This window comes from Corvus hawaiiensis, chromosome 36, assembly GCF_020740725.1.
Source record: "Corvus hawaiiensis isolate bCorHaw1 chromosome 36, bCorHaw1.pri.cur, whole genome shotgun sequence".
Taxonomy (NCBI): Eukaryota; Metazoa; Chordata; class Aves; order Passeriformes; family Corvidae; genus Corvus; species Corvus hawaiiensis.
The window spans coordinates 321,174-336,630 of record NC_063248.1 but is presented as its reverse complement, the minus strand read 5'-3'; the positions used below and the strand labels follow the sequence as shown (position 1 = coordinate 336,630).

General features: G+C 56.2%; 1 protein-coding gene across 2 annotated transcripts in view; it reads right to left on the bottom strand.

The window, feature by feature from the left end:
- Positions 1-15,340, bottom strand: part of NUDCD3 (NudC domain containing 3) — a 30,148-nt gene extending 14,808 nt beyond the window's left edge. For both annotated transcript variants that reach the window (XM_048290173.1, XM_048290172.1), the window contains exons 1-2: positions 15,005-15,340; positions 12,627-12,919 (exon numbers count right to left, since the gene is read on the bottom strand). In XM_048290173.1, the coding sequence (XP_048146130.1) occupies positions 12,627-12,919; positions 15,005-15,325 (614 nt within the window). In that variant the 5' untranslated portion in view covers positions 15,326-15,340. The remainder of the gene's footprint in view (positions 1-12,626; positions 12,920-15,004) is intronic.
- Between the last annotated feature and the right edge of the window lie 117 nt (positions 15,341-15,457).

Here is a 15,457-nt window from a genome sequence, read left to right as displayed (position 1 = left end):
TGTTGTAGTCCCACTTGGAGCTTACCAAGCGCAGTCTCACTGCCTATGAGGGCACGAGTTGATTCATCAGCCCCACAGGCAGTGTTAACTGTGTGACAGGGAAACTGAGGCAGGACTTGCTCTGTAGGGACTTTGTCGAATGTCTCTCTGCACAGCACAGGTACTGTGCAGGTGATAGCAGCCTTACTCCCAGCCCGACTGTCCCTCTGTCATTCTCCAGAGCTATTCCTGTGCTGTAACTGGAGCACGGCTGGGTGATGGAGGAATGTGTCACCGCTACCTCTGCCTTCACGTGCAGCTCACTGGACAAGCTCAGCCCCACTGCCTTGGCCTTGCAGCCCCAGCCTTGCTCATCCAGCTTCAAGGGGAGAAGCTCCCCCTCGTGCCTAAACCTCTCTCCAGCCATGGCTGCTGATCCTGGGGATGTGAGCTCCAGTGCCATCACTTCTCCACTCCTCTCCTCCCCAACATCCAGTCCAAATCCCTCCAGCTGTTTGCCCAAGACACCATGAACCTCTGCTTCAGCTCTGTTTCCAATGTTAAAAATCCATGCATGTGAAACTAGTGGGCTTTGTTACCCCAGAACAGGATCACCGGGGGACTCATGAAGCCTGGGTAATTTCACTGCCAGTGTAACTGCCAGCTCTGGAGCTGTGGAAGATCCAGGGTGGTGAAGGCAGGCCGCAGCCTTGTTAGGCACTGCTGACAAACGGCTGACAGCTCTACCACCTCCTGGAGCAACTCTTCCTTTCCTGGAGGTTTTCCAACCAGATCTCTGCCTGGTCCAACTGTGCTTAGCACACGCCAGTGGCACTCCAGAATTGGACCCTGCTCCTTGGCTGGGAGGCAGCTTCCCTCACTGTTCACAGGAGACAGCTCTGGCTCACAACATGCTGGGCCAAGCCACGCCGCAGGTGGCTCTCCTGGCCAAAGGCATCCCTCACGTTTTCTCAAGAGCACCACTGTGCAGCGGGCAAGAGAATCTCCTGCATCAACACCACGGCTTCTGCTCCCATCCCCAGACCCACCAGGTGAAGAGGGAGGCCAGATCCAGCACACAGTGTGGGCCGGGTGGCGATGGTCACTCACTGGACTGCCCGAATGCCTGCTGGGCTGGGGCAGGTGGTGGCAGGGCTGAGGGGAGGGAGGGTGACAAAGCACCAGCTTTTAAACCCATGGGTTTGGCACCGCGTGCACTTGGCTGCCGGGTGGTGGGGATGGTGGGGGTGGGTCTATGTGTTCTGTCTTGTTCTATTTTTGCTCGCAATGTGTCATTTTGGGGGAGGTGAAACCTTTAACAATGCACCGTCGAGAAGCAGCCGATCTGTTTCCCACTCCTCAGAGCCACATGGCGCAGCACGGCTGCGCTGTCCCTGGGACTGAAGCCACTCCCTACACGCGGGGTGAGACCCTCGGCAGCAGCACAAGGGGACAAGACCCCCTGAAAGGTAACAGTGTTGTCCCTGGTGGGCGCGCTGGATGTCTGAGGATTGAGCCGCGTGTCAAGCCCCATACAAAGATTTCTGGGCATTTCTTACTCTGGGATTCCCGGCTCCGTGGGTTGGTGACGCACGATGAGCTGAGCAATGTGGAAATGGCAACAGCAATCCTCGCTCTTGTGGACACTCAGCTGAACACATTTCTGTCCATGGAGCTCAACAGCTGCAGCATCAGCTCTGTGAAAGCAGTGCTGGACACAAACCAAGAGCAGGAACCAAACACACCAAAGGATCTGGTTAATGTTTGAGCTGAGAAGAAGCAGGGCAGCTCACCAAGTTCCTCTTCGCTGAGGAGTTTTGGTGCAAGCATGCAAAAGTTGTGGAAAAGACACAGCAGCATGGGAGCAGCCGTTCTTCAGCCTGAGGAGGAGCAGAGGTGGGAAAGTGTCACGGGAGGGAACTGATACGGCATAATCCCAATGGACTTCTTTTTTTCCCCATAAGAAGGAGAAAATTCCAAGGAATTTCAGAACAACTTAATGGAAGTGATCCTCTCGGCCTGGAGCAGTTCAACTTTCCAAGACAGGATCCCTGCTGTCTCAGGAAGGGAAGTCCAGGATACCTGGATCTAGCAGTCAAGGATGCCACGGCTCGGTGGCCAGTACTGCAGACACCCTCCAGTCACTGGAATTCCCAGAAAGCTTCCTCCAGAGCTGGCACTGCTGTTTGCTATTAGTCAAGGTGAATTATTTAGGCAGCTTTAAGGAAAACATGTCAAGCCAGATGTGGAGGTGGATGAGAAGAGAAACAACTGCCACAGCCAAAGCTGGACAGCAGGACTGGCCGATGCCAAAGGGAATGATGTGGAGAAAAAGCTGGGCTGGCAACCAACCTTTTGAAGCAACCAACCCAGCATCAGCAGAAACTGAGACACAGACCCATTCCCTTATGCAAAGCTGCTCCTGAGAGAGGTATTTCCAACAGTCCCATTCTGTCTGCACTTTGCCATCACAACACATCCTGCAGATCCCACAAGCACATCCTAACCACCAGAGACAGCCTCTCCCTTCCATGAGACCTTCTGCCATTTGAGTGGGCAAGCAGAGGGCATGGTGTATGGAGTCACCCTGGCAGCAGACAGAAGAGGACAAACACCCCAGCTTTAACCACTGTCAGAAGCCCTGTGTGATACATGAAACTGTCGTCAAGCTTGAGAAGTTACCAAGAGTGGAAAGAACTCATTGAGTAACAATGAAGTTCAGAGCAATAAGGAAAAGAAAAAAGCACTCCGCATGCCTTACCCAAATCCACATGCAGAGAGCAGGGCCTGCCAGGAGACGCTCTGCACGTCGTCAATCCAGCTGACATTTACTGCAACAAGCAGACATTGGGATCCAGGCTGCTGCTCCCTAACAGCAGCTGAGATCAAATGGCATCCATCAGAATCATAAATCCTATGGCCCCAGCACTGCGAGGACTCAGAGAGACACCAGCACACTCAGGAAGAGAAGCTGCTGCTGGCACGTATTTGCCAGGGGCACCCGGCCCCACTGCAGCAAGGGCTGGTCCCCCATGCTCAGCTGGGAATGCTACCCTGGGGTTGGGAGCTCCAAAGTAGATGCCTTCCTGCAGCTCCCAGTGCCAGCACTGCCAGCGCCCGAGGCCTGGTGGGAGATGGTCCATATCCCTGGCAAGCTGTGGCCCCACCATGGTTTCATTTAGATCTGCCTGTAGCTCACAGCCAGCTTTGCTTGGCTCAAAGCACCTCACTGGGCTCCCCAGAGAGTCGTATTGAGGAAGAATGAGAGGAGCAGCCCACAGTCTGTCCCCCACTTCCAGATTTAACATCTTTTGGCATCAAAACATCAGGACAGTTGCACTTTCTGTCTCTGGGTTCTGCCTGGGAAGCGCTGTGGTAGGAGAATGTAGACTGCAGCTCCCAGACCTTTGCTGGGGTCCGGTAGGCACCCAGGGCTCCCCAAAGGCTTCTTTGTACCAGCACTTCAACTAATGAAGGCTCTGTCCCCCTGAAACTGCTGCTGAAGGTAGCACAGGGCTGCTGGGAACAGCACCACGTCAGCAGCCACCATCCTCCTGCCATGGCAACACTTGGGTCACCCACCTAGGGAGGCCCATCAGACCCTTGGCAGCCTCCAGGCCTTCACACCATCACAAATCCCCACTCCCTCCTGGGGAAGCACCTTGCACCACACCTGCATCCCACACCTCCAGCACTAAAGGGGCTGCATGAAGCCCAGCAGGGCAGAAACCATCCAGCAGTGCCAGCTAGGCAGGCGGGCAGTGGGCAGGGGGGTGGCAGAGCCTGTTCTGCAGTGCTGCAGAAAGGCCACGCTCACCCAAAGACACCGGCACGCGCAACAGAATACAGATTTACTGGAATTCCGATTTCCAGAACTTCTGCTAGCCCTCCAGATGAGAACCCAAAGTGCCTCAAGCCACAGGAAGGTCTGTGCACCCCAAAAAGCTGCTATCAAGCTTCAGCTTGAGATGGACAACACCCAAAGCTAAAAAACCTCAGCTTCTAAGATGATTTTGAAGAGGGTAAAGTGTGCCCTCTGGTCCTCAGGGATCCAGTGTGGGTGCTGTAGCAACAGGTAGGGAAGCCAGAGGTTTAACCTCTTCAGAAAGCTGCATTCCCAAAGCTGCAGGGCTTGTGCGCATGGAAAATCCCAGCTCTGTGCTCCTTCTGCAAGCAAGCTGCAAAGGAGCCTCCCCCCCACTTCCAGATTTAACATCTTTTGGCATCAAAACATCAGGACAGTTGCACTTTCTGTCTCTGGGTTCTGCCTGGGAAGTGCTGTGGTAGGAGAACGTAGACTGCAGCTCCCAGACCTTCACTGGGGTCCGGTAGGCACCCAGGGCTCCCCAAAGGCTTCTTTGTACCAGCACTTCAACTAATGAAGGCTCTGGCACAGCACTAAGCAAACTGAATGCCAAATCCCTTCCTTTACAGTTTGAGTCGCAGTGCAGTCAGTAAGCCTCAGGATCCACTCTGATCCACCCCAATCCTCTCTGATGCTCCTTGGCTGGCAGCAAGCTCCAGCCCTGAGCACAGCAGTGGTCCAGGGCCCTCCCAATCCTCGGGATTTCTTCCAGCCCAGGTGTGTTTGGTTTGCTGGAGAACAACCCAAATCCAATTTTGGAAAGTGTTCTTCACCCCCAAAGTGGGCAGAAGTTCGTCAACAGTACCCCATGGCCCATTATCCCTGAGCTCCTGAGTACACACCTCCAGGACTGCACTGTGCAGCTTGGTGGTCCTGCTCTCAAAAAAATAAAGTGAAAAATGCAAGCCAGTGACTTCCCCGCACTCTGAAACCTGAGGCACAGCCCAGCCAGGAAGTGCAGCCCAGGCTCAAGCCTGCAGTGCCCACCATCAGCATTACAAGGATCATGGAATCATGGAATTATTTCAGTTGGAAAAACCCTCTGAGACCATCAAGTCCAACTGTTTCCCCAGCACTGTCAAGGCCACCACTAACTCATGTAACCAAGAGCCAAATCTGCACGTTTGTCAAATCCCCCCAGGGATGAGTACTCCAACATTACCCTGGGCAGCCTGTGCCAGGGCTGGGCAGCCCCTTCCATGAAGGGATCTTCCCAATATCCAACCTAAACCTTCCCTGGCACAACTTGAGGCTATTTCCTTTTGTCCTGTCCCTTGTTCCCTGGGAGCAGAGCCAGATCCCCAACTGGCTCCACCCTCCTGTCAGAGAGTTGTCAAGAGTGAGAAGGTCCCCCCTGAGCCTCCTTTTCTCCAGGTTAAGCCCCTCCAGCTCCCTCAGCTGCTCCTCATATGACTTGTACTTCAAAGGTCACCTCACCTTCAGGACGCCTCAAAGCTTCAACTTACCACCAGGATGGGACCAACAACCAAAAGTCAAGCCCATCAAGACACATTCCTCTATATGCCATTGTGTCACCAAGCCCGGATGATGCAGTGGGAAGGGACCAAGGCTCCTGGTACCAGGTGCCCAAGGCACCACCCACGTGATGCTGCTCAACCCAGCAGCGAGGCAACAAATCCACCCCTCTCCTCTGCAGCTGGAGCCCCACCAGCCCCACCAAGACACTCTGCTCCTCTCCCTGCTGGGGAAGAGCCTTGCTCTTTTCCAAGCTCACTCTCTTCAGGAGAGCTTTTAGCCTTCCCTTTTGCATCCCGAGTTATTTACAGAGCTGTTTGGCAGCGCCAACTTACTGACATTAGGCAAGTTGAAATGCCACCACCAGCTTGCAGAAGAGTGTTGGAGTGCTAGCACCAGGGGGCTAAATTTCACTACTGCTGGGATATTTAGGTCAAGGACAGCAGGACATGCTACCATCCGGAAAAGACCCCTGGGATCTTATTGTTTGCACAGAGCTTATACAGCCTTGGGCTTCAGAGGTCTCCCAAGAGAGAGACCTACACACAGCCAACCAGGCTCCCCTGGGAAAGGGGGATAAGGCCGAAGGAAGCCAATGGGATTGAGCTGTGGGAAGAGAGTACGAGGTGGCCTCTCAGACCCCTGCACCACCAACACAACCTGGCCCAATCCAGGTAGTTTTCCACATTAGGCCCCTTTCGGTGAACGCGGCAATATTAAACCAAGCAAACAGCAATTTTTTTTTACTTAAGAATTGGGCACATGCTGTCCCTTGGTTTCCAGCCCTGGGATCTTCTGCATGTTGAGAGAAAAATTTATAGGTTTTAATTTAGTTATTTTTGGTCCCAGGACCTAATTTTGGAGCTCAGTAGCTTGGTAGGGCAACCAAAAGCCTTAGCAGTTCAGTGCAGGACAGGGAAACTGGCACTCTGCTGCTGATCTCAGCAACCCAGCTGGAGGGGCCTGGTTCTCCATGAAAACACTGGGAAATTGAACCCTGACTAGTTCCTCATCATCTGCAAAAGGCTTGGGAGTGACAAGGGCTGCACCAGAAATGACTAAGGGATTTTACCCTCAGCTCAAGTGTTTCAGGCCTTAGAAAAGAATGCTTCCTGAGCAGTTGAGTTCCCACCACAATGGGAGAAGGCACACAATTCCAGCAGGAACCACAGCCTCTCTCCATTGCAAGAAAGACTACACTTAGCAAAGACGACTTAAGTTACATTTCCCTGCTTCCCTCTGTATCACCTAGACACGTTCCTCCCAGAAACCAAACACAACAGCACTGTGAGTGCAGCGCTGCAGACCCTGAGGGCCAAAAAAGCCTTGGTGACACATAAGGAGCCAAGGACACACTGGGGCATGTCAGCAGAAGGAGGTCTCACCAACACAGAGCTTCCATGAAGCTCTTGCTCCCACCTGAAAAAGTTGTCAGCGTTGGGGAGAGCTGGGAAGGGAAGAAAAGGGGTTGGAGTGATATCACTTTACTGCAGGAAGTACCATGTTGCTGGAAGATGATTTCATGGCCTCACTGCAAAAGCAGGACAGCCAAGGAGAAAAGAAATGGGGTAGGAGGCAGAGAACACCAATGCGTCCATACATGAGCATGGGGATGGCCCTCAGAACACTGGAGAATCGTACAGGACCAGGAGCATAAGGATGCTCAAGTGAGAAACAAGCATGGAAATGATGACTCTTCAGCCCAAAAACAGGCTGAAAGGGGAAAATGGACACAGTAGAAGAACCCCATAGAGGGCAGAGAAGGGGACTGAGGATCCACTCAATGCCTCTTCACCCACATGGAGAAAATAGCCACACATGGCAGTGCTGTGTGGCAGGGACCTGCTGCAGGATGCTATTGCAGAGCCCTCAGGCATGAGAGGGCTGAAATTCAGAAAGAAAAGGGAAAATAATCCCCCCAAAGAGCCGAAGGACCAAGTGCTCAGAAAGCTGCTGAGCCACTATGTACCAGAGCAGGGTGAAAGCACAGAGAAAGTATCACTGCACGCTCATTCTGTTCTTCTCCTCTTCCCCCAGCATCTGCTGCTGATGGAGACAGGATACAGGGCCAGATGGAGCTCGGCTGTATCAGGTCAGGCCATTCTCTGAACACTGTCTGACTCCTGCTCATGACAGGCCTTGGCCATGCTGGAGGAATTCCCTGTGCACAGCCCCACGTGCCTAAGAGGAATCAGAACCAGGACAGACTCTCCTTAAATGTGGATCAAGATCAGCTCCTTTCTGGGTCAGGCTGAAAGAACAGCACAGACTCTGAGGTGAGCTCATCAGGAAAGTCCCCAGGGGCAGTGGGGAAGGAAACCAGTTTAACTGGCTTCTGGTCTGGACAGTCCCAGACAAAACTGCTGAGCACCTAAGGGTTCCCCTCCCTTCGAATGGAAAAGGCTTGAGAGGAGAAAGCCTGGGACAACGCAGTCTCTGAGTCAAACAAAACCGGCCTCGAAGTCAGCAGCGTGCAGCAACAGCTCCTCTTCACAGCCCTGCTCCCCCACAGAGGGTGACCAGCAGTGAAACTCCCAACACCCCAAGAAGGATGCAGCCATGCCAGGAAGCCCATCCTGCAGGCACCTCACAACAAAACGCCATCTGGGCTTCCAGCAAAGCCAAGCCGTTGCTAAGTCGAGTTAGATTCACACAGGCGCCTCATGGAAATTTCCCAGAGCTCTGCTGTGTCATCCCAGGGACGCTCCCAGTCTCACAAAGGGTTAACCCCAGGTCTCCTGGAGCTCTGGGAATGGGAGTGGTGGGTCTCAGGAGAGAGCTGAAATGTTAGGAGTCAGCTCACCAGATTAATGCATTTCAGTTCAATTCTACTCTGCTTCTCACCGGCCAGCAAGCCAGGGAGTACACCAAGGATTTTTGCAGGTCACTGCTGAGCCCAAACACCCACTCCCAGGGATAACAGAGCCATGTCAGGGAGACCAGCCCCGGTGGCGGGGCTCACCTGGACCAGGTGACTGGGGCGGTCAGGGTGGCCAGGGCTCTGCTGCTCAGCAGCAGCCTGTTTGCCCCCCTCCCTGGCACAACGGCACTGTGCACATAGGGTGAGTGGAGTCCCTTCTCCAGTCACGGACTCCAGAACACCTGAAGGGTCTCCTTCAAGGCCCTACAAAGCAGTGGTGGAGCCATGAAGAGCTCCCTCCTCACCTCAGCCCACTCCTCTAGCCGTCCCTTCCCTCTCCACCCGCAGAAGGCCACAGAGACCCCAGCGTTTCGTTCTGCTCTGCATGTTACTGTGCCAGATCGCCTGGCAGCAGCCAAAGCCTTCCTCAGGAATGAGGCACTGCATATCCTCCTGGGCCCACCTGGCACCGTGTTCCATGTCCCACTGGCCCTGTTTCCAGCCCTGGCTGTGCTGTCTACACCCAAACATCCTCCTCTCAGAAACCTCACCATCATGCACAGGCCTCCAGGACTGCCCTTCCCAGCCTCCTGCCACCACCTCTTGCCCACACATGGAGTAAGGGAAGGGACTCACAGGACAGGGGGATGAGAGCTTCCCCCCCAGTTCATACTGGGAGAAAGCAAGGAGCAGAGGGAAGCCAGGAACCAAAGTCATAAAGCACAAGCACAGGCCAGGCTGCGCAGTGCCACACGTGGGCTGCCAGGCTCTATTTTAAATGCTGTGTGGCAAATATATGCAGGATGGAATCCAAGCTGGGGGATGGCGAGGGTGCTGGGCAGCAGAGGTGTTCAAAATTAGGAGCTGAGCTCAGGCAAGGATGGCTTCTGGGAGCAGATGGGGGAAGAGCCAGAGCTGGGACTGTGCAGCTGCAGTGCCAGGAAGAACAGCCCTATGGTGAGGTGTGAGGAGGGCTGTGCCCTGCTACCCTCCTGACAAGGAAGGACAGCAAGAGAGCTTTGACAGCCAGAGAAGGATGGCTGCAACACCTGGGGCAACTGCAAGAGGAGCCTGGCTTCTTCTGTGGCACAGAGACCTCTGTCCCCCTTGGCACAGGTCCTGGCACGAGCGTCACCCCAAAGACACCTCAGTCCTCGGTGTACTTACAGGACAGCAAAGAGGAATTGATTTGCCTGCCTTTCACAAGTGGGGAAGGTGAGGGACTTGGGGAGACCAGGCTGAGCCCCAAACTGAGCCCTGAAAGCCTCCACACCTGCAAAACTGGCTCAATTCATCTGGATCGACCCTGAAAAAGCTACCATCTCACTGTGCTTCACAAGATGTTCCCAACCAGCATCCCAGCATCCAGGCGCAGCGCGAGGCTCTGATGGGAGCTGGCAGATCTGGGATGGTACCTGCCCTACATTTCCAGAGCCGTCAGGTTGACAGAATGAGCAAGTTTTTATATAGATTTTGGTGGCAGCGGTTTTCTTCACCAGTGGCTGGAGGGGCGGGGGGAAGGAAGGGAGATGGAAAATATTTTTGTTTAAGCTCTTTTCTGCATTCCTGCTGCCAGAGTTGTGCATTACTCATGCACCCCTCGTACCCAGGCTGGGTGCTCTGGGTTTTGCTCAGAAGGAAGGGGCTGTGGAGAATTAAGCAGTCGGTTAAATTATTAATAGTCTGTCGGGGGGTGCCCGCCCGGCCCCCACTGCCTTTCAGGGGGCTCCAGTGCCCCCCAGAGGCATCGAAACCAACTACAGCCCCGTGACAAACCCGTGGGCTGCTCTGCCCTACTTCAGGCCTGCAGCCACCCCATCCTCCTGGCCTGAAAACCACTAGAGACTCCTGGGACTGGGACGGGGCCACCTGCACCCCACCTCGCCCACCACGTGTTTAAACTGGGCAGGCGCCAAGGGAGCTGCAGGTGTTCCACCCCACCAGCGAGTTTGGGGTGGCAGGAGCAGTAAGAGGGAGAAGAGCCCATCAGGGAAGGCAGAAGTTGCAGCGGCAGCTGTATTCAGCTGAAGGCATCTTCTTCTCATGGCAACACCCACGGGAAAGCTGCCACGCATGGCTTGGTGTTCAATGCCACAGCTGCAGGCTGCAAAACACCACCTGAGTGTCTGAGGTCGGACAGGGGCCACTCTCCAGCGGTGCCAGGACACACTCAGAGGGTGGCACATGCGACAGCCGAGTTTCAACCAGGCTCTCACCACACACAGCAGAAACCATCCCTGTTGTCTCCAACACACTCGCTGTCAGACTCATCCTGCTCCACATGAGCCCTCACCTTCCTTCCTGATCCCTCCCTCTGACATTTGTTTTCGGGCGGCTGAACTCTCCTCGCACCAGCTGCTGCCCCACAACAAAAGTCCTTGAGGCGAAACTTCACGGGGCAGTGAAGTAGATGTGGCCTGCACAGGGCCAAGCAGCTGGCACTCAGCCCAGCCCAGCTCCCTCTGCTCATGGCTTCACTGGGCCTCTAGTCTCTCCCTCTCTTCTCCACTGGGAGAAAGCTGAGCTGGACACACCCAGGCCACTGCTGTGCACTTTGGCAGGGCTTTTTTTGACTTGCTAATTTTGCCCAGGATCGGTGTCAGACTGGCAGCCCCAGGGACAATCCTCCTTTACCAGGAGAGCTCCAGCACAGGCATTGCAGGTGATCTCATTTTTGGCTTCTGGCTTATCTTTATCCTCTGGGATGCACATCAGTTACACCTAAGTCCCTTCTCCTCCTCCCATCGGACCACGTGAGTCACCAGGCACCTTGCCAGTCCCCTTCCCTCCTCCCCCAGTGGTGGCCACGCTCAGGCCCTTCCCCATCATGGCCTCCAGCCGAGGCTGCAGAACCTGACCCCAACATTGTCCTAGAATAATGGAATCATGGGATATCCTGAGCTGGAAGGCACTCACGAGGATTATTGAGTCCAACTCCTGGCCTTGCACAGGACAACCTCAACAATCTCACCATTTGCCTGAGAGCATTGTCCAAATGCTCCTTGAGCTCTGGCAGCCTTGAAGCCGTGACCAAGCAGCCTGTTCAAGTGCCCAACCATCCCCAGGGGCAGGAACCAAAGCTCTCCACTCCTGCCATGTATCATTCCACTGTTCCCAAGATTTTGGTCCTCAGACTGTTCCTTCCATATGCCAAAGGTCGACAGCCCCTAAGTCTGAGCTCTGAAACCTCTATGCCCCTCAGGGGCATAGGCCATCCCAGTCCTTCCACGATTTGGGGTTCTTCCAGTGGTCCACTTCCTTCTGGCAGCTTGCTCTTCCCCATAACATGTCCAAAACTGGCTGGGAGGACAGGGTTCACCAGCCTAAGCTTCCCTCCTCACCAAGCACCAGTGGGACAGCAGGGACGGGCCACAGCAGAGCCCCGCATACGGCCAGGACAGTTGTGGTGATCGGAGAGGGGCAGCGCAGCCATCACATGAGGTCTGACCACAGAACACACCAGAAAGGGGAGGAGGAGATGGAGTCTGCACAGCCAGCTCACGGCATCACTCCCCCAACTTGGTCAGCAAAGAAACACAGGAGCTTGAACCTCAATGGGCCATGAGGCCCTGAGCAAGGGTTGGGCAGCTCTTCCTTGGCCCAGGGTCAAGGTGATGCCCAAGGAAGGACGAGTGAACCCTGCACAGAACCTGCATTCAGGTACACAGTTCAGACAGGCCACCCTGGCCCTCTGGAGCTCACGTCTTGCTGCTCAGCGGACAGAGTCAGGCTGGAAGTGTCCCAGAAGCCATGGAAGGACTTTGACACAAGGACATTTCTGCACAAATGGAGGCTGCTTGGCACTGCTGGAAAGCCACCAAGCCTGGCTAAAGAGAAAACTCTGCAGCACTTGCTTGATCTTTGAAGCTGGCCCTGCTCTGAGCCAAGGGCTGGGCCAGAGACCTCTACAGGGCTCCAAACCCATTTGCTGCTGCAGCTGCCTGTCACACGGCCAGGCCTGCCAGTACCAACTTGTAGGTATTGCAGGTATCCGTGCACACTCCCAGACAGCTGCTGGGATGTCTCCCAGCACACCAGGGAGTCCAGCACTAACAAAAAGATTGCAGGCTGGTGCCAGGACTTCCATGTGAGCCTTAGCAAGTGCTAGAAGAGGGACAGTGCTCACCACAGGCAGTTTGTGGAGGAGCCACATGGCCCAGCCCAGCTTTGTGGGGCCATGTACGGGATGTGCCACCTTCCCTGCTCAGAGCAGAGTGGGAAACCCCAAACCACCCACAGGACAACAACTCCTGCCCTCCTGTGGGAAGTTACATGATGCCTCTGGCCCTGGAAGCCTGCAAGGGAAATCCTCACAGCTTCCCGAAGGGCTGAGTGCCTGCAGAAGAAGGTCAAAACCCAAAAAGGGCTGTGCAGGGAACAGTGGACACCCTATCCATGGTTTTGCCTCCCCGCGCCAGGAGCATGAAGAAAGTAAGAGACCCTTACGTGGGCAGCTCTGCTGGGGCAGCAGCCCCTGAAGGCTCCATTGACACAGGGCTGGGGGCTGCAGCACCCTGGGCTGCGGCTGATTCCTGTGTGCCTGCAGCTCCCCCGGCATCTGGTGCTGGGATGTGCTCCGTTGTCTCCACCTCAATCTCCTGAGCCGCAGGGCACAGCTTCACCCTCTCAGCAGCTGCAGCTGCCTCCTCCTCCTCCTCCTTCTTCCTCAGCTTTGCCTCCAGCTCCCGGCGCCTCTTCTCATCATCCTGCCTGGCCATCCGCTCAAACACTCGGAATGCCTGGGAGAGAAAGAGCAAACTGAGTGAGCAGCACTGCCAGCTCTGCCTGGGATGCCGAGCGAAGGAAAGGAGCAGCATCACACACTTGGGGCACCTACTCCTTCCTGCCTTTCCTCTCTCCGCACCACACACCTACCTCGAGCTGCTTGAGTCACCAACAAAAACAGCTGGTGACTCTTTGAAAAGTTCCATGGCCATGTCAAGCACACCTCACAAACTCCTGGGAGCATTTTGGAATTGTTTTTAGGATTGTGTTCTTGCAGCCAACCTCACACCAGCCTGGGAAGAGGGCTGGTTACTCCAGGGAAAAGCAGAGCGGTGAGATTCAGCTCTTGACTGGGAGGGGGTTCCAAGGGAGCCTCCCCATACCCCAAATTCCGGGACTCACCCAGGGACCATTTGCAAGCCTGGACTCAGACAAAGTCTCCAACAGGCAAACAGGATGAGCTGCCCCAGGAGAAGCTGCAGGACAACTGAGCTGGCACTGACTGTGCCCAAACGGACAGGTGCAGGAGAAGATGTGATCCCAGGAGATGTAATCCTACCCCACAGGTGGCTTCTGGCCATGCCTGTCCAGTGCAGGCTGGAGGTCAGAAGTGAAGCCCACAGCCGTGTCTGCAGCAAGGGCTGATGGCGACTCAGACCCTGCACCTGCTCCTTGAAAGGGCTGCAACTTCTCCCACCTGAGTGCCAGGGCTTTGGCACTGTAAACATGAAAAGTGTGCAAGCATCAAACACAGCCCTCCTTTGCTTCCCAGGAATATTCTGGAAGCAGATTTAGTTCTTCCAGCAGTGTACTGACACACCTGCTTGATTTGAGTCTTCCTCTGGGTCCAGGAGGTGCAGGACAAAGGACATGGCCCAGAGAGGGCTCCTGCCAGCGCAACCACAACAGGACAGAAACTTGTGCCACTTACCCCGGCCTTCCTCCCCAAGCAATGAGCAGAGGGGAGGATGTGGGAAAGGTGAGTGCCAGCCCTGCATGGATCATGCAAAGCAACACCCCAGAACTGTGTCCCCTGGGCTGCAGTCGAGCCAGGATGAGGAGGAATGAGCCCCTTCCACACTGTCCCCACACTCTGGGTACCTCTGGTTGCAGCCATGAGGCCACCCTGCCTAAGACCTTCCCATGGCAGGAATGCTGCACCTCCTCCCTTGTGCCCAGCCCCAAACAGTCCCGGGGGGACACCAGACAGGAACCCCATCAGCACTGCCCCTCTGCCCAACAGTTTGAGCTCCATGCCATCCCTCTGCAGCCTGAGCACCCTCTGGGGTCCCCCTAATCCAGAGAGGCCATCAGGGGCTACCCTGGGGGGTGATGAGGACCCCCATGTGCCACGGGGCACTGCAGGGAGGGGCAGGACTCCTGTCCCCCCACCCATGTCACGTCGGGCCTGATGCACCTGGGAAAGAAAACTCATCCAGGCCGAGCAGACAAACACCCCAAACCCAGCCTCACTCTAAGTTTTACGAGCTCGTTTCCTCCTTGCCAATGAAAATTAATAACACGCCAGAGGACCCCAAGTCAAAGCTCCTCCAACACCGAACCAGGTAGCTCAGGCGTTTTGCCCCCTCCCGTCCAGGAGCGGGACCAGCGCAATGCCGGCCACAAGCTCTCGCTAAGCGGAGCTCAGACGTACTTCCCCCCACGACTCCCGGGTTCTCATCTGCCTCCTGCCTCTCTCTGGCCTGTCTACTCCCACGGCTCCTGGCGGCAGCTCCCTGAGTCCACCCTGGCCCGGTGCGCCCGGGGCCAAGCTCCGAGCAGATGGCGCACCCGGGCTCTTCCCACCGGGGTCTCGGGGTCCTCGCCTGCCTCCGGGGCTGCTCATCTTCCTACGAGGGTGACGCTTCTCCCCGCTTTAAGGGACCTCTCCTGCCTTCCTCTGCGCTTCTCCAGGCAGCGCTGTGCTGCCCGACCCCCGCCCCAGATCCCCCGCCCTGCCCGGACCTGACCCCGCCGCCGGCCCGACACGGACACCGCCCGGCCGGGGAGACACGGCCCGTTCGGCTCGGCCACGAGCAGGGACAGCGCCGGCCGCCAGCACGGCCAGGCTGCGTCATCCCCCCGGGCCCTGCCGGTACCTGCAGGGCCATGGCCTGCGCCGCGCCGGGCGGGAAGCCCAGGCGGTCCCCGGGCCGCAGGAGGAGCCGATAGAAGTCGGTCTTGCGGTACAGGAAGCCGAAGAGGATGCGTAGGAACTCCTCCACGTTGCCGACATGCTGCAGGATGCCCAGCAGCGCCTGGTCGTACATGTCGGTGAGCGCGGCCTCCATGGCGGCCCCGGGCCCGCTGTCACGGCAACGAGTTCGGCCCCGCTTCCGGTCCGCCCGGAACCCGCCCCGCGCACATGTATTCCGGCCTCCCCGGAGGCCCCTCCCGCCCCGCTGGGGGTTCCAAGGCATTCCCGGTCCCCCAGTGGCACCGCTGGGACCTCCTGTCGCCTCCCAGCACCAGAGGACTCCCAGACCCCCGCCCCCATGTCCCCAGTGTCCCCCTCCCCATATCTTCCATGTCCCCCATGTCCCCGGCCTCCC